A 26929-nucleotide genomic window follows, 5' to 3' on the forward strand; every position below is an offset into this window, starting at 1 on the left:
TAATAAATTTATTTATTTTAATAAATTTATTTATTTTTCTTTTAATTTTTACCTCTTTTTTCTATTTTATTTATTTTGTTTTACCTTATTTTAGTTTGTGTTATGGCTTAATTCAGTTTTTTGTTTTGTTTTATTTTTTAAATTTTTTTCATATTAGATTTTTATTTATATTTAAATTTTATTAAATTATTGTTTGATATTATTGTAAATATTTTTTTTTATATTCATATTTTATTGTAGTAATTTTTTTTTTAATATTTATATAAATATTTATTTATTTAACTAGCTTCATGTTTTTGAGTAATTTTGAGTTTGGTTTATTTTATTATATTTTTTATTTTATTTATTTTTATTACCTGTTTTTAATTTTATTTAAACTTTTTATTGAACTTATTTTAAAAATTCTTTTGATTATAATTTGATTTTTTTTTAATTTCATTAGTTTATTAAGTTAATATCTTCTATTATTTTTTATTTAGTTTGTTTTTTAAATTTTTATTGTAAAATTTTTTTGATTATAATTTGAATTTTTTTTTATTTTCATCGGTTTTTTAAGTAAATAACTTCCATTATTTAAGATTTTTTTGAATAGTATTTTTATTTTACTTTTTTACTTGCATTAAAAAAGTTTATTTATGTAATTCGTTTTTTCAAATTTTTAAAAATGCTTTTCTTTTTTTGTGCTTGTTTTATTTTATTTTGCTTAATTTCATTTCATTGTACTGCATTTTTTATTTAGTTTCTTGTTTAACCCTTTCGGTCCGAACGGGACTTATATGTCCCGGCAATGTTATTTTTTTGGTTTATTTAACTTAATATTTTGAATTAAATTGGAAACAATAAAAATTTTTATGTTTTACTTTTTTATCGCACTTTGTTTTATTTGATTTCATATAAGTTTTAATTTTGTTTTTGCTTAAACTTGTAGTTGTGTATTTTTAGTCAAATTTTTTAATTTGAGTTTGCCTACTTTTTAATTTTTTTTATTCAAGTTTTAATGATTTTGTTGTTGAAACTTATTTCAGTTTAGTAATGTATTTTAATACATTTTTTTTATTTAATTAAATTGAATTACATTTTTAGTTTAATTTATACTATTTTTTCGTTTTTATTATTATATTCAAGTGAATACAATTTTTATTTAATTTACCGTTTTTAATTATTATTTTTTTATTTTTTATTTATATTTTTTATGCATTGGTTTTAACTTTTATATTCCTATTTATTTTTTATTTGATTTTATTTATATTATTTTATTTTATTTTACTTTTGTTTGTGTTAATTAAATGTTTTTGTTTTTTCAATTATCATTTTATGTTTCTTTTTAATTTGATTTTTGATTTTTTTGTCTTTTTATTTTTTTAATTACTTCATCTGAAATTGTCACAAGCCTCTCGATTTCTTATCACATTTACGCAGTTTTTTCAACCTTCACAGCAAAGCTAAAAATAAGTCACTCATTGTAAGCAGCGATTTCACTTAGCTCTTCTGACTATTGTTATTGCAAATAATCTGAAATTTCTCGCGTGATTGCTGTTATTTCGAATTCTCATTTATATCATAATTGTTTGCTCCAATAACGAGGCAATCAGCAGCCATGGAAAGAATTGCTGAGCTTCGAGCTACACAAAATGCGAATGATTAATCAAGTGTCAAGTGTGAGCCAGGAAGAGAGGCGTGTTCGTCTAATTTGGCATTTGACATTCGTCATGTGGCGCTTATGCCACTTGTCTGATGCAGATTCTTATCTCCCGTTTTCTACTTCATTCGTTTCCAATTTAAGAAAATATTTTTCATTGTTCCTGCCTCAGTTTCTATTTCTATGTCTATTTCAGTTTAAGTTTTAGTTATGAGCTGACGTCGTTATCATAAAAATTTTGTGGGTAATGTTTTATTTTTTATTTACTTTTATTTTTTATTTATTTTTATTTTAAATTTATTTTTATTATTTTATTTTATATTTTTTAATTTTTTTATCCCTGAAAAAAAAGATCAATTTGAAATATTTTTCCAGTTTTTCCCTTTTGGGCGAAAATTCATGTTGCCCAGTGCCATTAGTGTAGCTTCAATTATATAAAATTTGCAAAGTGAAATTTCGACGTTGACGCTGATTTGACTCTGCCTCCGAAAGTTGCTCAGTTATGAAAATTTGTCAAATTCGTGCGACACTTATTTACAGCGAATATCTAAAAACAGCTAAAGTATTCAAAAAAGTATAAATAGCAAAGAGAAAAATATTAAGTAAAATTAGCACCATTTAGACATTTTGCTATGAATTTTATATTTTCTTATTGAGCTATTTTTTGCCTTTCAATAATTGCCGGGCTCGTGGGGCGAGCTGCTCTGGCTACTTTAATTAAATAATTGAATATTGAGAATAATATTTGATGAACGCTGTAAGAGTGTGTGCGTGTGTGTGTTTAGGTGCAAAGTGCCAGCAACTAAATAACTATTTGAAGTCATAAGATTCTACTTGTTTGATATATGCATGCAAATTAAGAAATTCAATATTGTTTTTGTGGTTGAATATTGTTGCATACCGTATTATTAATTTTTTTTCTCGAGCAGATCACTGATCATTAAGCGCTGATCACACTTCCATACATACGCACATACATACATATTTATACGCTACTATGTAATTATGCCAACGCTTACATGATCCAGTTTGCTGATGCACACAGTATTGCTCAGATAAAAGGTACCACTACTTGCATTTTTCATAGTCGAAAGAAATTTTATTACGAACAATGCTGCTTTTTCAACATCAACTAATTTTTTTATGACAATTTATTTGCTAGTTGAATGTTTTTTTCGAGAATTTTTGGGGAAATCTACACGAATTTATTAATATTAGTTTGTGTCGATGCTTTACGAGATATCGATCACTACAGCCAGCTACCGTGAAAATAATGGGGAATAATATCACAGAATTTATTAGACGCATATATCAAAATTGCTGATATCTAAATACAAACTAGCAAAGAGTAGTAGCTGCCAGTGCTTATGAGCCGAATTTATAAGATGGCGCAAAATTAATCACCCTATCGAAAGATTTATATTTTTGCAAATAGCGTCGCACGTCAATCATATTTGGCACTTGTGAACTAGAGACAACTGCAGTATACAAACAGACAAGCAACGGAGCGCACAAAGGTCAAAATAAAGATTTCCAACTCTCAAAATCGTTTTTTTTTTATTTAGTAAAAAAGTTACTCAAAAACAAAATTAGATGATTATAATAATTTTGCGCCACCCTGTATAGTAGTAATTAAGAAGTATCAATCAAGTGTTATCCGAAAAAAAAGAAAACAAATACGTATTTCAGAAACAATTAAATTTTTATAAAAATTAAAAACAAAAAATAAAACACATTTAACAAAATATTTAAAAATAAATTATTTAAAAATTAAAAAATATTAGAAACAATTACATTTTAATATTTTATAAGAAATTAATATAAAAATTATAAAATTATTAAAATAATATTACAAAAATTTAATTTTTATAAACAATTTATTTATTAAAAAAATGTAAAAAAGAATAATTAAAAAATAAAAATAAAAAAAATAAAAATAAAAAAAAAACAAGTATTTAAAAAACATTAAAAAAACTAAACTTTTAATATTATTTATTACGTATTTCAGAAACAGGTTTTATAAAAATTTTATCATTAAAAAAAAAAAATTGTAAAAAATATTAAAAAACAATTATTTTCAAAATTAATTTTAATGTAATAAAGGGTGGTTAAGTTTCAAGGGCCGGTGTTGATTTTGTATAAAATACAATTTTTTTAGGAAATTATTGTCATTTCTCTTTATTATGGTAATATTGGTATAGCTCAATTACGTATGGAACAAAATATCGGTCAAATGGCCTCGGCGGCCTCTGCGGCACACCTCCATCCGATGGTCCAAATTTTCGATGACGCTGAGGCATAATTGAGGTTCTATGCCGTTAATGTGCCGAATTATCTCATCCTTTAGCTCTTGAATTGTTGCTGGCTTTTCGATGTACACCTTTTCTTTCAAATAACTCCAAAGAAAGAAGTCCAACGGTGTCAAATCACATGATCTTGGCGGCCAATTGACATCGCCGCGACGTGAGATTATTCGGCCATAAAATTTTTCGCGCAAAAGAGCCATTGTTTCGTTAGCTGTGTGACAAGTGGCACCGTCCTGTTAAAACCACATATCGTCCACATCCATATCTTCCAATTCGGGCCATAAAAAGTTCGTTATAATCTCACGATAGCGAACACTATTCACAGTAACTGCCTGACCGGCCTCATTTTGAAAAAAATACGGCCTAATGATGTCGCCGGCCCATAAACCGCACCAAACAGTCACTCTTTGCGGGTGCATTGGTTTTTCGGCAATCACTCTTGGATTATTATTCGCCCAAATGCGGTAATTCTGCTTATTGACGGACCCACACATTTTGATTTGAATGCCCGTTTTCATAATAAGCCTGAATAACCTTAACGCGTTGCTGGATTGTGTATCTTTCCATGGTTCAAATTGAGTTAGTCTGAAATTTAAAAATGTCAAATGAAATGCACAAAAAACCTGACGTTTAGGTGTGGTTCACATTCAACATCGGCCCTTGAAGTTTAACCACCCTTTATATAATATTTTATAAACAGTTATAATTTTCTTTTTTAATATAAGTTTTTTTATATTTGTTTAACGACAATGTTTTATTATCAGTTTTAAAATATGTAGTTTGTTTTTTGTTTTTATAAACATTTTAAAATAGGTTTTTTCTTATAAACATTTTAAGATAGTTTTGTTTTGTTTATAAAATGTATTGTAAATATATTTTTTGTAATTTTATAAATATTGTTTTTTTTTAATAAATGTAAACATCTATGTAAACCTAGTTCTTTTCCTGCTAACAGTAAAATATAAAAATAATACATATAAACTTTTTTATTAAAATCAAATTTTTGTTTTAGAAATTAATCGAAATTTTACGTCAAGTTGTTTTGCATTATTTCTGCAGTCCATTTAATTTTTTGGGTTCTGTCTAGCCATAGACCCCTTCAGGATCGACCAACAGTTTTCAAGTAGCCTTGGATCGTCACTGCTTCCATTGCTATTCCATATTAACCTTTTCATATCAGCTTCGTTCAGCACTAGAACAAAATGTTTTTATTGTTGCAAATTATTTGCGGTATTCACAAAGGTGTCGTAAGTGGATTGTTGTTGTGTAAACGTAAAAGAGATAAAAATATGCTAAAGAGGTTCACAAGGTACCATACAGGTCGTATTAGGAATTCTCGCACTGTTACAAATACTCAGTATTGGTTTCAAGTCCGCTGAACATTTTTTAATCGTTAAAACTTTACGACACAAGACAATGCAACATTTACAATACCTTTGAACCACCAACCTAATCTAAAATTATTAAAAGAAATAAACAATATTTTTTTGCCTTATAGAAATGTTTAGAATTGTCTTGGAATATCTATTTAATGATTTCTGTAAAAAAAACATCAATTGACAGCTCGAAAATTTGGTTGATACAAATTTCGGTAACTTTTATCTGCGCAATACTGCACTTGTAATTCAAGAACAAAACCGGCCATTCGATTTCTAAATAGAAAGTGAAATAAGCCGCCAATTCAATATTTAATACACGCATTGTGCGCATGCAAATCACCCTCATTTTCCAGCCCCAACGCGTCTGATCGGTATGGATTTCAACTACTACTAAGGAGGTCTCTAAACTAGTTGTTGTTGTTGTAAAAGTATAAACATTCCGCATAATTGTTTGAGGAATGCTGCTGGAGTGACAGTGCTTGACCGGATATAAACCCGTGTCGTTCCGGTAACGTAGGCCGATTGATGTCGTCGAAGCTCACAGGAAGTACTGAAGTTCCACGAATTGCGTACAAATGCGATACCGAGTACTTGCGATACCCGATAATTTAAATTCTTCCTCTTAGTTTGAATGAACCTAATATCTAGTATACATACTAAATGAATCTAGACTACAATCTACTATATTATATAGATCTTAGATCAACAACCTCTTTTCTAACATTTTGTTTTTTATGTCTCTTTAACTTCACATATCCTGAGTTTTGCTAAATTGAAAGTGGTGGCTGCCTCTCTGTTATATTTCGGCTACCCTCTGTGCAACAGAACTTAAGTCTCTCTCTATTACTCGTACCTATCTATAATTCAAATATTTTGGAAAATTTTCTGAAATTTATTTGTTTGTAGGCTTGAGTGCAATAAGAAAAAAGGAAAAAATGTTAAAAAAAATTTATAATTTTGAAATTTTGGCTTTCAGAGTGAAATATAATATATTCGATTCTTTTTAACATTTCCATAAACTTTATTTTTAGTTTTTAAGATAACATATACTTTTTAAATTTTTTTCACAATTAATAATCTAAAAAAAAATTTTAGCCAACAATTTTGAACAAACATGATTTGTTAACAAATCTAATTTTTTGTATCAAATAACTTGTTTTTTTACAATTTAGATTGTTTTTTATAAAACTAAATTTGTTTTTACAGAATAAAATTTTTCTTCAAAATATTTTATTTTTTACAAAATTGAATCTTTGTTTAAATTAAATTTTTATTACAAAATGATTTTTTGTTTTACAAAATTAAATGTTCTTTACAAAATTAAATTTTTTTATGGGATAAAATTTTATTTACAAAAACAAAAGACAAATTAAATAATTTTTTTTTCAAAATTTATTACAAAAATTGTTTTAACAAAATTAAATTTTTTTACAGAATAAATTTTTCTTTTACTAAATAAATTGTTTTTTATACAATTAAAATTTTTTTTTGTAAAAAGGTACGGGATAAAATTTTGTTTACAAGTTTACTTTTGACTTTACTAAAAATAATATTTTTTACAAATAAATTTGTTTTTACAACATTAAATTTAAAAAAATATTTTTAACAACATTAAATTTTTTTACAGAATAAATTTTTGTTTTACTGAATAAATTGTTTAATACAAAATTAAAACTTTTTTACAGAATACAATTTTTTTACAAAAAAGTTTTTTTTTACAAAACTAAGTAATGTTTTTTACGAAACTAATTTTTTTTTAAATAACTCTTTTTTTGCAAACTAAATTGATTTTATAAAACTAATTTGTTTTTTACGGAATAAAAGTTTTCTTCAGAATAATTTTTTTTACACTTTTGTTTTTCAAAACAAAAGTGTTTTACAAAATTATGTTTTTTTACAAAACAACCTTTTTACAAAGGTTGAAGGTTTTACAAAACTCAATGTTTTTTTAAATCACTTTTTTTTTACAATCTAAATTTTTTTTACAGAATAAAAGTTTTCTTCAGAATAATTTTTTTTACAAATTTGTTTTTTTTGTTGCAAAACAAAAGTGTTTAACAAAATTAGTTTTTTTTTACAAAACTTAACTTCTTTACAAAATTAAATGTTTTTACAAAATAATTTTTTTTACAAAATAAATTGTTTCTTTTTCAAAATAAATTTTTTCATAGAATAAATTTTTTTACAAAACTTTATTTATGATAATTTTGCAAAACAAGTGTTTTACAAAATTCATTTTTTTACAAAACAATTTTGTTTTACAAAACTTCGTTTATTTACAAAATTAAATTTTTTTCTGGTATCAAAGTATGTCGGGTATTAACCACGAAATTGGTGTCGCCAACCTCATCAATATTTTCGCTAATTTTCTGCTATCGCGCCAATTACAATCACGTCAGATGCATTCTTGTAAAATGTTAATGACGTGGCAAGAACACAACGTCTGCCATATTGCAACATATGCCACTTGCAACAATAGCAGAAATCGCGTCAAAACTAAAAAAGATTGCAAACAGCAACAGCCGACTGAGTGACAAACAGGCGGCAGGCGACTGCAATCAACAATTCACCGAAATCTCTACATCAATGTTACTTAAAATAAAATTTTCATAAAATTGTTGGTGTAGAACTCGACGAAAACATTTTCTCTGCCAATTTTTAGCAAAATTTGCGCTAAATTTAGTTTATCAGCGTAATTTAGGCAAAAAGAAAAGTAAAGAATACCAAAAAAATAAAGAATAAATAAAAAAAAACAAGAGACAATAAAAAAAAGAAAGAAAAAAACAACAAAACACAATAAATTGCAACTGCATATTTGATTTATTACCACACGAATTGCCAACCCTTTGGGCACCGTACCTTGCACCGTCGGCTTGCCTGATTTGCCACGGATAATAAGCAACAAATTTGAAGAAGAAGAAGCAATAATGTAGAAGAAGGGGAAACAACAATTAGAATGCTAATGTATTTGTCACAAATCAACATTAATTGCGCCATCAGTTGCAAGGATGCGCCCATCTGTTAGTTATTTAGTGTGAATGTGCATTTTGTCAATGTTATGATTTTCCGAGAAGCTGAAACAGGCTACCTTTTCTTTGCTCCGCTCATATTTATAGAAATTTGTCATGTTAATTTTCCGCATTTCAGTTTTTGCCCATTGCCCTATTTATTATTGACCCTCGAAAGCTAACCTATTGTAAAATGGCAAAAAGACAAAAATGTGAACAAAGATGAAAACAAAAATTAAAACAAAAATTCATAAAAATGTTTAAAAAACTAGAAGATTTATAACGCTCATTAAATCACAAAGTTGTTAAATTTTGTTTCAAAACTTTCTTACTTGAAATCTCTATGCTAAAATTTTCTGCATTGATTAAATCACAAAATTCTTATTATTATTATTTTTTTTTTCAAAATTGCTTTAGCTTACTTCTTATTTTACTGAAATACATAAAATTATTACATACCAAATTATTTAAATTTGTTTCAAAAGTTTCTCTTACTTGAAATCTCTATACCACAAAAAAATTCAAAAAAATTTACAATGTCCAAAAAACTTGAATTACTTGACATCGAATCGCTCTTTTGGAACAGATAAAAGCCATGTTTCTGTTCGAAAAATCCGGCGGGTTGGTTGGTTGTTGTTGCTGTTGTAGCATCATAAACATATTTTGTAGTGTACCCAATGTCCGAAGTACAGTCCGTGGGATAAAACCTGTCCTACGCTCTTTAAGAGAGTCTAACTGGTTCCACGAAAAATAAACAGTAAGGTTTCCGTGTCACACAGTGGTACCACAACGGACCTATGTACATGGTCAAAGGGAGTTGGCTACTCTAAGCCGACTGCCACGAAAACCGAACGTAATCTACACTCCTTGGCCGGCTACATTTCCGGATCGTTTCTGCAACGTAGATTCGACTCTCTTCGAATAATAATACTGGCGTTGGTGTACTACTGACGGGTTGAGATGCTATATTTCTTTTGAGACCCCATGGCATGTCGTTCTGATTGTCTGACTGTTTTTTTTTCTTCATTCTTTCAAAAGGTTTTTCGTTTGGAGAACCAAACGCAAACGTTTTCCTTGATTCATTGAGCATAGAAATTTTTGCTCTCTCTCCACGGTAATCGACTAGTTGGGAACTGACTAACTTGATTAATTTTCCATTTTATGCAGCTTTTAAACGACACTATTCATAGCAGGCGGCCGCCGTAGCCGAATGGGTTGGTGCGTGACTACCATTCGGAGTTCACAGAGAGAACGTAGGCTCGAATCTCGGTGAAACACCAAAATTAAGAAAAAACATTTTTCTAATAGCGGTCGCCCCTCGGCAGGCAATGGGAAACCTCCGAGTGTATTTCTGCCATGAAAAAGCTCCTCATAAAAAATATCTGCCGTTCGGAGTCGGCTTGAAACTATAGGTCCCTCCATTTGTGGAACAACATCAAGATGCACACCACAAATAGGAGGAGAAGCTCGGCCAAACACCCAAAAAGGGTGTAGCGCCAATTATATATACATATACCTATATATATATTCATAGCAGGTGTTTGTTGTACCTTACGGCTTAGCTTTTTCGATAGCTTAAATATCATTACTTCAGGAAAAATATTCTACTAAGTATAATATTTATCGCATGCCATATATTCTCTTCATGAGTTCCTTTATTTTTCGCAAACCCCAGTGTATGTGTGTGTGGGCACATAATTGCTGGCTCCCCATTTAACTTTTTCTTTTCAAATCGATTATTTTAATTGTTATGTTTTTTATTTTTTATTTTTGTTTTTGTATACGTACTTGCAGTCCCATTATTTTTGCCAGTTTTATTTTTTGCAAATGACGCTTTTCCGTTTATCTTCCCATTTTTTGCTAATTTTTACAAGCTTTTTCCCGTATTTTATGCGCTATTTTTTTTCTTTGTTTCTCACCTCTTCGTATACAAGTTTCATATTCTATTTTTGGCAAGTAAAATTTCAGCGCCGCCCAACGAAGCAGCATTTGATTGCCATTTGTGCGAAACAAAAATTCTGAAAATTTGCTAAGTAAGGCAATGGGTGGTTTGGTTGTGGAACATGAAATGGAATGCTTAACGTGTGAAATGGGCTTAAAAGGTTACTAAGTTTTCGCTGCGGGTTCATTATTTATAAGCTTGCGTTTTTTGGAATATGTAGATCTCTTCCTGAATGAGGCGCATTGCGTATTAAAGAAATATTGTTTTTTGTTAAAATGAAGTTTTTTTTTCTTCAAACATCCTATTCTTTGGGGGCACTTACACAACTTGGCCGCAGCTTAGCTGCAAGTCAGATATTTACACTGTTTTAATAAGTTTTTAACTATCGTACGCTAAATTAAATGATTGTTTGAAGTTACCGCTAAAACGTTGTTGGTATTTTTCAACGTTTTGGCAACATTTACCACAGACGCCTTGGATATTTCAACGGTTCTTGCTATGTTTGCATAGCTCAAGTTCTTGGCTTTCAAAAGAACTGCAATTTGTTGCTTTTATCCCGATGTAAAATCCGACTTTCGGCCCATTTCCTAAAAAAAACAGGTGAAATTGAAAAAAAGGATAATCCACGTGACAAATTCAAAATATTTGTATAATTTTTTTACTTACAGTTGTTATATTTTAGTTATATGAATATTCACCATTCAATTCTTTCACTTTTCAGACGATCTCAATTAGTTTTTTTATGCTCCTCACACAAGATCGAATTAATTCGCACTGGCACTTGCACATTTGACTTTTCACTTATAAGCAAAAAAACTGATGCTTTCCTAATCGTCGCAGGCCAATTGACCGGAAATTCTTAAAAACATCTAAGAACAGGTTAAAAACTCCTTAAAACCCTTTTTTATTTGGAAAAGCCCAAATTAAATTGAAAATTTTACCTGATACGTGAAGTTTTCAGAAAAAATGCTATCGGTCATAATTCAATGGCCAATTACTATATGTCTTCCGAAGCATTGGGATCTCTAATGACGTACTGTACATAATTTCGCATCGGTACTACTTCATCTTGCATAGCAAATATAGCACTTTCTATTTCCGCGAAAATTCCCTTATTGATTAGCCATAAGTGCGACAGTTTCGCGTCGACATGCGGGCTTTTCAATTCATTGCAATATACGCCATGTATGGGCATCCGTGACCATTGTTCAACTTTGTCTATTTTTGTTGTAGTGTTCCTGCTGTTAAACTCATGCATCATTCTAAGAGGTGTAAATTTGTCATCAGTTGCACTGACTGACGGCATGTGAAGTGCTGAGTTTCCGGCTTTTTCACAGAAGTAATTTCGAAGTTTCAAGATTAGCTTGTCCTGCAGTCCTAGGCAGTGCAAATCTCAACACAGAGCTTTTAGGATGACGACATTTATGTTTAGTCATTATTGTCCGCATCATGCGTTCCATGTTGTTCAGTTCCGTTGTTGACCATTTTACTATGCCGAAACTATACGAAATTACAGGTATTGCAAAGGAGTTGATAGCTCTGATCTGGTTATTGCCATTCAGGTGTGTCTTGCAAAGTACGTGAAGGCGTCTTTTGTACTCGGCTATACGTTTTTTTTATCATTTGCATTGCTTCACCATTGTTGTTTTGTAATTCACTAAAGTACTGATAAACTTCACCTTTTTCCATTTCCCCTAATGTTCGCTGTGATGTTGTCATCTGCATCCGGTTCAATATTTATGACTTTGAACTTTCCAATTTTTGTTTTTCGGCGTTTATCAAATCCTATGGGCATTCAGATATCTTTAGAGAAGCTAATTACGCATTCTATCAATTTTTCCAAGTGTTTTTCTTTGCCAGCTTTAACTTTAGGTCATCTACTATTTTCAATTTTTTAATTTACCCCCTTTTTATTTTAAAAGGTTCGTATGGCGGAGTGCTTGAACTGATTTTACTTAATTTATGCTAATTAATTTTATTTTTTCTTTTAATTAGTGTAACTCTTTTCTGTAATATTTTTTTTTGTATACACTTTATTATTTTATTTTAATTTTTCTACAATATTATGTTTTTTTATTTTTTTAATATTTTTATATCATTTTTAGATACATATACATATGTATAAATTTAAAAAAATTATTTTTTTAGTATTTTATTTTAATTTTTCTATTTTTATTTGTTTTTAATAAATTTTTTTTATTATTTTTTCTTAATATTTCATCTTTTTTTTATTCTATTTAATTTTTATTAAACTGAGTTTTTGTTTAATTCTTTGTTTAAATTTACTTTTCTTGAATTTTTTATTTTTTGAGCCTTAGATTTCTATAGTTCCTGAAATGGAGGTTGTGGACCTACATATTTTATTTTATTGAAGTGAATATAATTGTTTTGTTTTTTGTAACTTTATTTTATTTAGTTTATTCTTTACATTTTTTGCTCACAATTTTAGTTTTATTTTAATATTTCCTTAAATGCTTTATTTTTTACTTAATGATTTATTTTATTTTATTTTTTAGTGTACGTGGAAGGGTTTGGACTCTTTAGCTACTTAAATTTCTTTCATATTATTTTTGTATTTGTTTCTTTGCTTTTAGTATTTAATTTACTTTTTGATATTTTATTTTATGTTAAATTTGTTATTCATTTTATTGCATTTTTATAATTGATTTTAATAAATTTTTTATTCAAATTTTTATTTACTTTTTACCTTAATTTATTTCAAAACGTACGTGAACCGGTGTGAATTTTTTTAATAAATATTCTTTTTATTATTTTATTTGTATTTTTTTTTATTATTGTCCTTAAATTTTTATGCTTGGTTTTATTTAATTTTTTTTTTTTCAATTTTTAGTTTTGTTTTATTTATTTACTTTTTTAAATAATGTTTTTTGTAAGTGTTCGATCGATCGATCGGAACGATTTGGAACTTTTGGTTAATTACATTTTTTATATCTATTTTCTATTAACTTTTTTATTTAATTTAATTTTTTTAATTAGTTTACTTACATTTTTTATATTTATTGTAATTTTATTTCAAGTTTATTTATTTATTTTTTGTTTTATTTAAAGTTTTTTATTTATTTATTTTTTTTTTTAATTTCTTAATTTTCTTAATTTATTATTATATATTATTATATTTGATTGCATTTCTACCTCATTTTATTGTATTTTATTTTATTTAATTTACTTTTTCGTCTCGGTTTATTCCAAAGAAAGACATACTCGTAAATATTCTTCATATTTATTTTTCATTGCTCAGAAATTAAAATTTGTCATCAACTCTGTTAGCTCGTTGACATTGCTGTTATTGTGTTTGAGTGCTTCTTGAATTTTCAATTTCAATTTGTGGTTTTTGCATTTGTTGTGCCAAAAAATTAAAATAAAGTGGAACATCAATAAACGAAGAGCAAAGAAAGAGCAGCACTCAGAAATGTCTTAGGAAGTCATGCAGAGACGCAGAGACGCAGAGACGCAGAGACGACAATGCAACAACAACATCAACAACTGCGTGCAAAATTTGTAAACAAATTAGAGATGGAATACAAAAAACAAAAACAAAAAAAAACCTCACGAACAAAATTTATGAACATCATGTGCATATAAATTCTAAATTTGCATATGTATGCACACATACCAGTATAAGAATTCATGTGCATATGAACATAACAGCCGAAGGTGTGAAGCAAAAACATGCAAAATATTTATATTCGAAATTCGATGCAAAGCCAATTAGCTCTTAGCACATTTTTGCCCTGCAAATAAATTAACAATTTCGGAAGTAGTGTATTTTCATTGTATCAGGACTGGTTTTTCTTTTTCTTTTTTATAAAAGTAAGTGGTGCTGGAGAGTGAGTAGTGGTAAATTGTTAACATAACTGTACAAATATCTAGGGGAATTAAGGTTTTGCGGAAACTACTCAGGTTGATTCTTAGCAGTAGTTCTCAAGAGTGATTACACAGGCCAACAACCAAAAAACTTGTTCGATAATTTTAACTTATTACTTTGTAATTTGGTGTCCTGATTACGAAAAAAAGTCTTAAACAGTTATATCACCCATCAATTTTTCACATTTTACAATTAAGTAAAAATAAAGTTTATGTACCAAAATGTAGCGGATATAGTATTTCATAGTCCTGCGAGGTACAGTTTCTAAAACGGCTATGAGTGTTTCTTGAAGGTTTTTTATGCTAAAAACGAATATGACCTTGAAAATGCTCCAGCACGTCAGGATTTTTGGCAATTTGAGGTTAAATAGTCAAAAAATGCAGATTTTGGCCATTTTTTAAATTTTTTTTTGAGCAAGGTAAAGTTTTTTTTTTATTTTCCACAACGGCATCGCAAAGTACTAGTCTTCAGCTTTAAAATCCATTTTTAAAAATATTTTTGCGATTAATATAAAAATAGTTATACTATTTTGAATTCGCCCTTTACAGGGGCCTGACGTGCTGGAGCAAGGTCAATTCAAGGTCATATTCGTTTTCAGCATAAAAAAACCTTCAAGAAACACCCATAGCGGTTTTAGAAGCTGTAAAAAAGTGAAATTTTGCAGGCCTGTGTTATCTAATTACTTTCTCCAGATTAAATCAAGAGGTTTGATTACTTAAAAAAAAAAAACTGAAGAGCTCTGCAAAATTGCTCACAGAACTATAGATATGGCACATACATACAACCTATATGTATGTCATGTCATGTCATCATATTCCTGTCACATTGAGTAAATCGCGGTTAAATATCAACTTTTCAGTTGAGTAGACTTGAGAGTCGAGTAGTTTGCAACGGTTGGAGTTCTATTGTAGTTAAGAATGATATTTGACATCAACTTGAAAACTCAAAAAACCCCTTTACTACATTGTGTTAGTTGTTAGCGCTCACTATATTGAGTGGCACCTAAGTGATTAGATTTTTAGTCTACTTTTTCCCCCACAGCTTTGATTTTCAGTATCCAATTGTTGTTGCTTGTGTTTTTCGTTATTCATCTAACTCACGTGATTTTCTACTCGTTGGTATAATGTCCAGAGAAAATTCGTATATATATATTAAATATTTTTATGCTTAACAGTAATAACTGTGCATTTTTACCATAACTAGTAATTAGAGGAGAGAGAAGTGATTATTTACACACAGATAAAAAATGAAATTTATGATTTGTTTGCTATGGTGGCCAGTTTATTTTTAGCATCAAGTACTGTACGCGCGTGACGCGTAACTTGAAATACTTACCTATGTATATGTAAGCACATGTGTACATATATGTATATGCTGATTTGTGTGCGTACATACAGTAGCAAGCAATAATAGTGCAATCGGAGGCAGAAAATAAATGCATTCCCGAGGTGGTTGAAGTTTAATATACAAAAATCAATTTAATATTGGAAAAGTTATTATCAAGGTTGCGCAAAATTAATCATCCTATCGGGAGATTTACACTTTTTGCAAATGGTGTCGTACGTGAATCATATTTGACAGTTGTGAACAGTTGTGCTCGGGGATAGAGCTCCAAAGTTTACTTAGATTTGCAAAAGACGCAGACGTATTACAAGATATCTACTACAAAGAAACGTAAGGGCCTAGCTCCATTTGGTAACACTAAGGATCAATAGGTCTATGTGATGGCTTTCAGCCAGCCAGGTCAACCTAACCTAATATAAAGTGGCAATTTCCATAAAGGACAGTTGCATTTTTATTACTTTCAACTGTACCAACATACATATGTATGTATGTATGAGTATATATACATATGCACCAGTAAAATATCTCAATCTTGAGTTGACTTTTTTTAAGACGCGTGCGCCACTGACGTAGTGGGGCAACATACAAATTTAAAATTAATTTAAAAAAAAATTCCCGTAGTACCTAAAATCATATCACTCTACGTCACTTTGTTGTGTTGGTGTTCACAACTGTCAATTTATATTTAATTATTATAGAAAATATTTTGCGCTTTTTCAGTTGTTAGAGCAATTATTTTGCCATATACATTTTGAAGTGTGTATAAATACAAGTATATGTGTATAACGGGTGTTTTTATGACATTTAGAAATTTGGTTATGATAATTCATGACAAATCAGCTATACAAGTAAACATACATACATTTTTTTGTATGGAAAAGGTGGCGAAAAATTTAACTGATTGATTGATGGTTCACTTGAGAAGCATTCGAGTGCGTCATGTGCCTCAATTCATTAATGAATAATACGACGAAAAATGTTCAAGCTAATAGAGCCAAAATATTTTGTGTTTAATTTTTTTTGTGCTTTTATTTGTGCAAAAAAATTCTTTGCCACCGAAAAATACACCCGTTACATATGTAGGTAAACATTTTGTATTTCTAGCGACATTCTTTAAACGCGTGAAAAATCTCGTTCACAAATGTAGGCGTGGAAATTTCGATGAGTCGACAAAGTATTCACAATTTTCGCGCACGTTTGGGCAAACTAATTTATGTCCAGATGTATGTATGTGTGTAGGTATGTATGCATATATATAGAATGGGTTCTACGTGTGCGCGCGAATCACATTATAACCTAAATACCGCGCCCATAAATTTCAAAATTAGTGCACTTGTTATTGTTTGCGACAGTTTTAATTTAGTTTTAAAGGCCATTGGTAAGCTCTACTGGGGAAAATGTTATAAAAAAAATTATATTAATACATAATAATAAAAAAACAATATTTAAAAATTGTGTCTTATTTTAAGGTTTATTTTCACAATTTTAATGATTTTAATTTTAACAGTGGCATTTTTAGTCCAAACTATTTAGAATTCATTTCGTGGAGCATAAAATAGATGTGCGACAATTTTGACCAATTTAAGCTATTTTACTTTTGTTTACTTATGAATTTTTGCTACAAGCTTAACTCATTGCACCAAAAAAAAAATCGTAATATTTTCAAACTTTGTACAAAAATTATGGAAATTATAAAAATTCTGCAGATTCCAGCCAAAGTTTAAAACTTTTCAATCAAAATGTTTAGAATTTTTCCAGGTACGCAAAATTACATTGTATTTTTATTTATAGCCCAATGAATTTTAGTATTATTTTAAAGGCCATTGGTATAGCTCAGCTGTGGGAAAAGTTAAAAAAAAAAAATTTAATAATAATAAAAAAATGTTGTCTTACTTTAAGGTTAAAATTATGACAATAAATCTTTAAGTAAGAAAATTTTTTATTCTTATTTTAACAGTTGCATTTTTGTTTTTTATTTGTCGGGACAACAAGCAAGTGCAGCATTCAGACATAAATTAAGTCCATTGTACTACGCTTGGATTTCCTTTTAATTTTCTTTAAAACTACCCGATCTCCGAAGAAATCGGAGTAGACCTTGTGGTGCCAAGGAGCCAAGATGGTCGCTTCTTAACAAATCAGTGCCAAAGACCTCAAACCTAATTCGAGCGGAGGTGGGGCAGACGCACAGGAAGAGGTCCGGCGTCTCATCCTCCTCTTCACAAACTGGGCAAAGTACACTGTCTGAGATGCCCAACCTTTCCATGTGCTTCGCCCACAGGAACTGGCCCGTCATCAGTCGAACGCGTCGTTTGCTTATCGTGGCTTTGATGGCCGCAGAAGGGAGTGGCAAAACGGGCTCTGGGCCAAAGAAGTTGGCCTCAGAGCCCATCTTAGCTAAGCAGTCAGAGGTCTCGTTACCCGCGATACCCACGTGTCCCGGGACCCATGTTGGCATCAGGCTATTATGTCTACCGACATAGTTCAGCCTGGATTTACAAGACTCGACTACCCCTGATGTGGTTGCGGGGGCTGTCTAAGGCCATAAGCGCAGTTTGGCTGTCGCTGAAGACACATATAGATCTGCCTCTCCATCGGTTTTCCACAACAAAGTTCATCGCTTCTTAAACAGCACACACTTCCGTTGGAAACACAGATGCATGCATTCCAAGAGCAAAGTGTAGTTTTGTCCCGCTGGATTCCACGTAGACCCCAGAGCCGGAGGCCAGAAAACTGTCAGTGCTTTGGATGTCTTTGTTTCAACGTGTCATTTCCATAGGAGTTTACTATTGTGGATTACTCCAAGATATTTAATTTCCTTGGATAGCTGGATTGTGACTCGTTTTAGCTTAGGCAGAAGAAATTGTAAGAAAAAAACTTTTGTATGATGGAGATTTTATTTTTATTTTTACATGGGGTTTTGTTTAGTATTTAATAAGTATTTTGTTGCATGACCCTTATTCTTTAGAATTGCAGCACAATGGTGTTGCATTGAGTCAACAAGTTTTTGGCATCTTTCAATCGAAATTGAGTCCTTGACATCAACCCACAAATTTTCAATAGGGTTTATGTCTGGTGACTGTGGCGGCCATGCCATTACGTTAATCTGACTATCCTCCAACCATCTTTTAGCAGCTTTGCACGTGTGTTTGGTGTCGTTGTCTTACTGGAACGTCCAAGCAAGCGGCATTTCATCTCTGGCATATGGCAGCATCATGTCCTTGAGTATATCAACATATGAAGCGCGTAGTTTGTTTTTGTTGTATACTTTGGCTGGCATTCGGTGTTAGGTGGTCGTCTTACATATTGGCGCGATCCCTTTTCATCATACAAGACAATCTTCGACTCGTCCGACCACAAAATGTTGCGCCATTTGGTCGAAGGCCAATTTATATGTTCTTTGGCGAGTCGAAGTCTACTAACATTCTGACCGCAACTGTATATGTATTTACAAAATTTTAAAAAATAATGATAAAAATCATTTTGAACAATAGAAATCTGTGTTTAGACCTCTACGACGCGCTCCATTGCTTGCCTGTTTGTATGCTGCAGCTGCCCAATTCTCAAGTGTCAAATCTGATTGACGTACGACGTCATTGGCAAAAATTATAAATTTTCCAATAGGGTGATTAATTTTGTGCCACCTTGTTTATAAGTACCTACACCTACTAATAGCTTTATAATTAGCACCTTTGTGTTTGCAATACTTTCAGCAGAGCGATGCAAGTACTTGAAGTGACCGCAAATATTTTCATTTCATGTCTTCTTTCAGGCTTCTCTTTTCTTGCTCCTCGCAAACCATCACCTTTCAGCTTATAAATAAATTTCCCGATTTCAATAATGAATTTCTGCATGGCACAATGTAACGAAAATATTACTTTTATTAAAATTCGCGAATAAATAGGAAAAAATTAAAAAAACAAAAATTCCGGAAAAATTCTATGAAAGTTATTAATAAAATGAAAAATGCATATAAATAAGAAAAGTATTTATTTATACAAGCATACATACAAATATCTACATATTTAGTAGTCGCTTGTTTAGAGGAAAGATTCATTTTTTTATTTTTTAGAAAGCGAAAGTATAAAACTTTAGTTAGTCATCAATGCTTAAATCTGATAAAAAAAGTTTGGGAATTTTTGTGAATTTATTTTAATAAATATTCTTGTTGGAAAACACCCAAAAAATCAGTGGACTTGCTCTTTTTTCATTGCTGATTTTTTATGCGCCTAACTGATGAATGCCTGGTGGCAGCATTCGTGAAAAATAAGATTGTGAAAAGGATACACTTTCGTTAGTCATCAATGCTTAAATGTATTTAAAAAAAAGGTGGGGATTTTTGTGAAATTTAAAAAAAAGATTATTGTTGCAAACTACTCACAATACGACCGAATACCGGTTTTTCTGATTGTTGATCTTTTACGCACATAACTGTGGCAAATGATTTCCAAATTCATTGAAGAATAATGCGATGATGTCTAAAATTTGAATTAGCAACGCTCTCTATGAGGGAATTTGCTTTAAACTTGCTCACGTTCAAATTAATGCACGAATAAGCTTTAATTTCTTTCGAAAAGTTTGTTATACTAATTTAAAAAGGAAAATAACTGGATTACATTCATATCTACAGTTAGTAAAATAAATTTTAGAAATATTACAAAAAATTGTTGTAAGTGCTAAACAAACAAAAATTGTTTAATTAAAAAAAAAAACTACAAAAAATCTATGCACAGTGTTTTATAAAAATGATTTTTTTTATACAATTTAATAATTTTTTTATATAATTGTTTTTTTTTTATAAAAATTCTTATACTTTTTTTTTTTGTTTTCATTTGTTTAAAAAATTTTATCTTTCCTATCTCTATTCTTTCTACTGATATCTATGCGGGTGTAGTACAATGGTCTACTGACTGAGTGCTTGAACTTGTCCAACCGCCCACAAACCTAATCTAATCTAGTATTTTTTATACACAGTTTTATAATTTTTTTCCTGTACAAATTTTACAAGTTTTGTGATATAGTGATGTTGTTTTTAGTTTCGTTTTTATATTTATTTTTTACTATTTTTTTAATTAATTTTTTATATTTTTTGTAATTTTTTTGCATTTAGACACTCATTTTTATAAAAATTTAATTTAAAGAAAAAACTAAAAAAATGTAATTTATGTAATTTTTTTCTTGTACAATTTTTTATATTTTTTGTTGATATAAATTTTATAATATTTTTTTATAAACATTTCATAATTTTTTCTATATTTATTTTGGTTTATATTTTTTTCTAAACATTTTAGAGTATTTTTTTATAATATTATTTTTATATGTAGTTTTTTTAATTAATTTTTATATATTTTTTATGTTATTTTGTCTTTTACAAATGCATTTTTATAAAAATTAAGTTTTTTAAATTATAATAATTTAATTTATAATATTTTGTTTTTATAATTGTTTTTACAAAATTTTTTTTAAACTAATTTTTATATATTTTTTATAATTTTTTCGCCTTTGTACACTCACTTTTTTTTAATTTTATTAAAAAAAAATATCTAAAATAATGTATTTAATTTTTTTCTTATACATTTTTTTATACTGGTTTTTATAATTTTTTTATATTTTGTTAGTATACATTTTATATATTAATATTTTTTTTATACACATTTTATATTTTTTTTTTAATTTATTTTTTTTATATATATTTTTTTTATATATTTTTTTTATATATTTTTTTTTAAAATGTATTGTATTTCTTTATAATTTTTGTTTTATATTTTTTTTCAAATTAATTTTTATTCATTTTAAATTTTTTTTATTTTTATATTTTTTATAATTTGTTTTATAATTTTTTATAAAATCATTTTAATAAAAATTTAATTGCGTCAGAAATACTAGCATAGTATCTGTAATAGTGCCTTCGTGATTTGTTTTCAGAATTTTTATTCGTGAAAACTTGTTCTGTGCCATTCGCTGAGTAGCCTGGGCAAACCCTACATTCTTAACCGTGTTAGCAATCCTTCAAATGACAGACTTGTCATCTTGTGTTATTCTATGAAACTACACTTTTAGATCAGATACATTTTCATGTTCACTGAGAACCGAAGGGTTCAACCTCATACGCAACTCGATATACGCAACTCGATATACGCAACCTTCTGGTTGTCTAATTGTAGGCCAAATATCGTTCCTTGGTTACTCCTTTTATATCCGCTTTGCATCTGGGAAGGCATTAGTGGCATAAAATATTCCAGTTACGCTGAAGTGGTTCTATGTCTGGTACCCCCCTCTTTTATCTCTTCATATTATTTCCTTTATTTATGAATATGCAGCAGGCACTTTTCGCTTTTTTCTATCTATCACGTATAGTACTAAATATAATATTTCTAAACAAAATTAAGCAATTGAAAATTATAAATGTTTTTATGAAACGCTATAAAAATGAGATTTTCTAAAACCATTCACAAATACAATAAAAATATTAAGCGAATTAAGTACGATTTTTATGATACTTAATACAACAGTCCCTCATTCCCTGTAATGCCGCATATTAAGTTTGCGTTTTTATCTAAATTTCTAAGAGATTACAAGTCAACAGAGCAGAGCGTACCATGAAATCATTAGAATTAGATACCGACAAGAGTATCAGAAAATTCAGCGTCAAAACAAAAGCTGCGACGTTGTGCTTGGATGACTAAAATTCTAAACGTAAACAAAATACGACGAAGTACGTGAAAATATCAGCTGCTAGTCGTCGTCACCGGTGAATATCACGATTGCGAAGCGCGCGACCTTTATTTACCGGCAAACCAGAACACGAGCAGAGGCAAAGCTTTAAGCTTTTACAATTACATACGCCATCACATTAGTGTGTGCGTGTGTGTATGTGCGTGCGCTTGCGGTGAGTGTTTGAACATAAGAGAGTGCAAGAGCGGTGGTAGACTAGTAGTCACAATTAGAGAACTTGGGCACTGCGCTCATTTCAATCAACCCTTTGCGAAGGAAGTTGGGGGGCATCTTCATTTGCATGCACTTGGGGAAAAAGCTTTGTACACCTGAACAATGGATTGCTGCTCATGTCATTGTCATGTAATTTGTTATATGTAATTACATCTGTATTTGCTTCTATAATTGCCGCTAATGTTGGTGTTTTATCGATCGTAGCAGCTGATCACACGTACGTCGCTCGCTCACACATCGAACCAGCAGAGGCCGGCTGATGATTGCGAGCACCGAACACCGAGCGCCGAGCGAGATTAGCAAGTAGCGTAATATTCTGTTGTTGTTAGTGTCTTCTCTTCTGTGTTTGCCTATTTACGAGTGCATGACATATTTTTTATGCGGACTGGTTCTAAATACCGGGACGTTCGGCATTCGATCACTGAGCTAGTCAACGACCAGTAGTACTCAAACGCAGTGGCAGCTAAGGTGGCGCGCGCGCGTTCAAATTACAAATACAACTTAAAATAAAATACGAAAAAAACGGCAAAAATTTTGTTGTTGAAACGAGCGATACAAATTGATCTGATTTTGCTGTAACTAATTAATTTGTGTAATTTTGGGTACCCGTGCGACGGCAAATTTACCAAAAAAAAAAAAGAAAAAAGCGAAAACAGCAAATTCTCGAGGATAAAGTGAATGTAAAGCGAATAAAAATATATTAGTTGAGAAATTTTGTTTATTTTAAATAAAGCAACCGCAACCGAACCAAGTACGCAAGTCAAAAGTGGAAATGTGTAGATTGAAAGGTTAAACGTTACACTGTGCGGCGTTCATTGGATACGATACATTTTTGAGCACCGAAAATTTTGTATACAGCAAATTGTGATAATTATGAAAAAATAAGTTTTAGTATTTAGAAAAGTGTGCAAATCAACCGAAATCAACAAAAAAAAAATTAAGTAAAAAATAAGATAAAAGTATTGTATTTATAAAAAGTAATAAAACTTATATTTAAACTTATTTTTGTTTTCAAGTGCAATTTACAAATTAAACAGCTAGAAATTTGTGAAAATAATTTTTTTTTATAAAAGAGCTTAAAAAAGCGCAAAAATGGTTGGCAAAATCATCGCTTTGCGCGACATGGACAATTTCAGTCGTCGCAGCAGCGTTTATGTGGATCCAGAATGTGATAAATTTTTCGAAATGCCGCTTTTTATTGCGGCCAGCACCACAGATATGACAACGAAATGCTATTGTTGGCAATACAGCCCAGGTAAACAACAACAACAATATAAATATTTAAGAACAAAAAACAAAAATCAAAAAACAAACAACGCACAACGCACAGAATAAACTTTTATTTAAAAAAAAATTTTTTTCTTCGGTTATTCGTGCAGTTAGCGCCGCCCAGTGTGGTGGAATTTGTCTGTATGCTGATTATTCTTGCTAGGCTTTAATGCTAATGCGTTTGTTTCTTGTTGAAGAAGCCGATTACGCATCTGTAAATCATTTTTCTTTAAAAAGGGCTTAATGACTCAGACTACGTGACTCAAATATTGTGAACTAAATTTTGAAAAAGTTTCTATTTACGAGTTGTACTCTGTACTGTGTTTTCCGGCTGCGTAACTGCTTTTGATTGCGTAGAAATTCTTTCAAGCTTTCGTCTCATACAGATGCCGACGGCGGCCTTGCAGCTATCTGGCTCAAATATTGTCCGACGTTGGCAATTCCTTTTAAGATTATTTTTAAGAAATCTTCATCTACGGGCACTTGAAGCTGAAGAAAAAATGTTGTTCGAAATTATAGGTCGATTTCAAGCTATCAAGCATCTCTAAACTGTTTGAATGCATTCTAAAGGACAAAATTTATTTTGCGTTTAAGTCTTTAATTAACCCTAACCAACATGGTTTTGTCCGCTGGCCGCTCTACAGCTACTAAGCTTGTTGTTTTTAGCGATACAGAATTCGAATGTGATCCAAAGGACTCCAATTTGATTGTCAGTGGTAATCAGTGTAAATGACTTCTCTAAAGCCTTTGACAAAGTGCCGCACAAGATTTTAGTAAATAAATTAGCTTGATTGGACTTTCGCTCAACCTTTCGGCAAAGTTTTTGTTGACGGACAGATGGTGCGTGGTAAAAATCGCTAGAGTTTTATTGAACCACTTTGTTGGTGCCCCCAAGGGAGCCTCTTAGGGCCACTTCTTTTTGTCATTTTTATCAATGAAATTAGCAAATGTTTTGCTTTTTCTAATTTTTTGCCTCCCGGCTGATTGAAGGTAGTCAAAAACTTTTTTATAGATATTTTTTGAAATTTTTTTTTAAGAGATTAAAATGCGAACGTTTTGATATTATAGTATTGTATGTTATTATTGACTTTAAATAGTACACATACAATTTTTTTTTAGTTTTGACATATTTTTTTGTAGTAGTGTGGCACCAAAGTAAGCGTCTTAAAAAAAAAGATAGGTGGCTTGTCAACAGGATTTGGGCTCTTCAGGACATCTGAAACGAAAAAGTTAAACTGATTATTATATTATTATGTAGGTTTGTCATTCTGGCAGGTGCTATAGTGGGAAAAATAACAAAAAGGCGGATTTTTGAAAAAAGGTATCTTTTTCGGGTGGAAATCAGACTGCAGTATAGTAAAAAAATTTTCCCATCTGTTAAGGACTCAGTGGATGCTCACATTTTTAGCAGATCCTACGCCATTTCTAATGATGTACTACGAAGTGTAACAGAGTTTAAGGATCTTGGAGTATTGGTTGGTTGGTTAGAGTGGTGATTCATCCAGAATCCAACTAGCGCTTCCGCACCATTTTGTTGCCACATCCTCGTTACCAACTTGTTTAAAAGTTATTAACAACAAGACTATATCCAGTCTGTGCGGCTTAGGAACCTTATTAGGTTGTTGACGTCTAAGCCAGACATTCTGTCCTTCCATAGGGCAGGGCATTCACAGAGGAAATGGAAGATTGTTTCCTCTTTGTCCGGTTGCTTACAACTGTGACAGTGTGTGTTGTGAGGGATGCCCATTTTGGCGGCTTGTTCTTCGATAGACCAGAAGCCAGTTATGACTACCGTTAGTCTACAGGCGTGCCGTCGTTTCATGTTTATCAATCTTGACGATTGGTTGAGGTTGTAGGTGGGCCATAACGATTCGAAGGTATTTTAGGGAAATTGCATTCTTGGTTACTTTATGGTTGTCACTCATAGTGGTGAGGCTATTCCTACTTTGCTCCACCACTTTAGAGGTTGTTATAGTCGCGTCCAGTGCCTGGATTGCAGCTTGGCTATCCGAAAGAATAGCGATGTTGCCCTTAAAAGAGAAATCCGTGATTAGTAGCCTACAAGCTTCCCCAATTGCCAGTACTTCCGTCTGGAAGACATTGCTGGCATTAGGGAGACGCACAGATTTTTCCACTATAAGTCTATGATAATATATACCAGCTCCAACAGCGCAATCCATTTTACTGTCATCTGTATAGACTGTGGCATAGAAGTTGTTGAGAGAGAATCCCTTATTCCATTCTTCCTTAGATGGAAAGAGAGTGGCAAAATTCCTATTGAAAGATACCATCGGGACCATGTAGTCAGTCCTTACCGTGATTTACTGAGCCTGTCGCAATAATAGACTAGCGTGACCATAAGTTTTTTCTTTCCAGTAATCCGCTTCATTTAACCTAAATGCACTCACGATTGCCGCCTTCTTTATATGTAGGTCTATTGGAACAACGTGTGTCAGTGCATTGAGAACCTCTCTAGGATATGATCTGATTGCACCGACCGTTATTACATAGGCTGATCTTTGTATTCTGCCGAGTCTTGGAGTATTATTCGATGCGAAATTTTCCTTCAGTGGCCACATTAATTTTATTCTTTCAAAATCGTATTCGCTTTTCTAGGCTTCATTCGTCCCAATGCATCTGAATTTTCTACTATGTACGGCTCTTGTTCGTTCTCACTTAGAATACGCTTTTTTTTTGGAAACCATACGACCAACTTTCGATGAATAAAATAGATTGCGCTCAAAAAATATTTCTTAAGCCGGCATTACGTTCCTAACGATTTGAGTCCCTTGCTCTTCAGCCTATAATTCTCGGCTAAAGAAAATGAATTTAGAATCTCTAGAAAATAGTAATTTCACTTTTGACGGCTTTCACTGAAGCTCTTCCTCTGCAATGGATGGTGCTTGGACTCTAATAACGGCATTCGTGGGTCGGGAGTTTAGGAAGGTGCTAAGAGTCTCATGTTGAATGTAGTTTAATGTCTGTCCATATACTGTCCGATCCAGTATTCGCAGTTTGGTCGTGAATCTCGTCGGTGTATTATAGGAGTTGTCTACTGATACGCCTGTGAGGTGGCTCAGGCTCTAGTAAATGCCAGCAGGCGTGATTCCTAGCATAACACCCAGGCAGAAATTGTTGCTGAGCATTTTACAGTGCTGCTTGATCGGGAGCATGGAAGCCGCGTTGAGAGATCTTCCATGTTGTTGTTGTA

At 30.9% G+C, this 26929-nt stretch overlaps 1 protein-coding gene across 3 annotated transcripts in view; it reads left to right on the top strand.

Annotated features, from left to right (window-relative positions):
• The first annotated feature begins 23460 nt into the window (after nt 1-23460).
• LOC129247983 (GTPase-activating protein skywalker) overlaps nt 23461-26929 on the top strand; it is a 105166-nt gene continuing 101697 nt past the window's right edge. The window contains exon 1 of one of the 3 annotated variants that reach the window (XM_054887371.1): nt 23461-23704. In XM_054887371.1, the coding sequence (XP_054743346.1) occupies nt 23542-23704 (163 nt within the window). In that variant the 5' untranslated portion in view covers nt 23461-23541. The remainder of the gene's footprint in view (nt 23705-26929) is intronic. The other 2 variants (XM_054887370.1, XM_054887372.1) reach the window with 2 other exon arrangements.

The sequence above is a fragment of the Anastrepha obliqua genome, chromosome 5 (genome assembly GCF_027943255.1).
Source record: "Anastrepha obliqua isolate idAnaObli1 chromosome 5, idAnaObli1_1.0, whole genome shotgun sequence".
Taxonomy (NCBI): Eukaryota; Metazoa; Arthropoda; class Insecta; order Diptera; family Tephritidae; genus Anastrepha; species Anastrepha obliqua.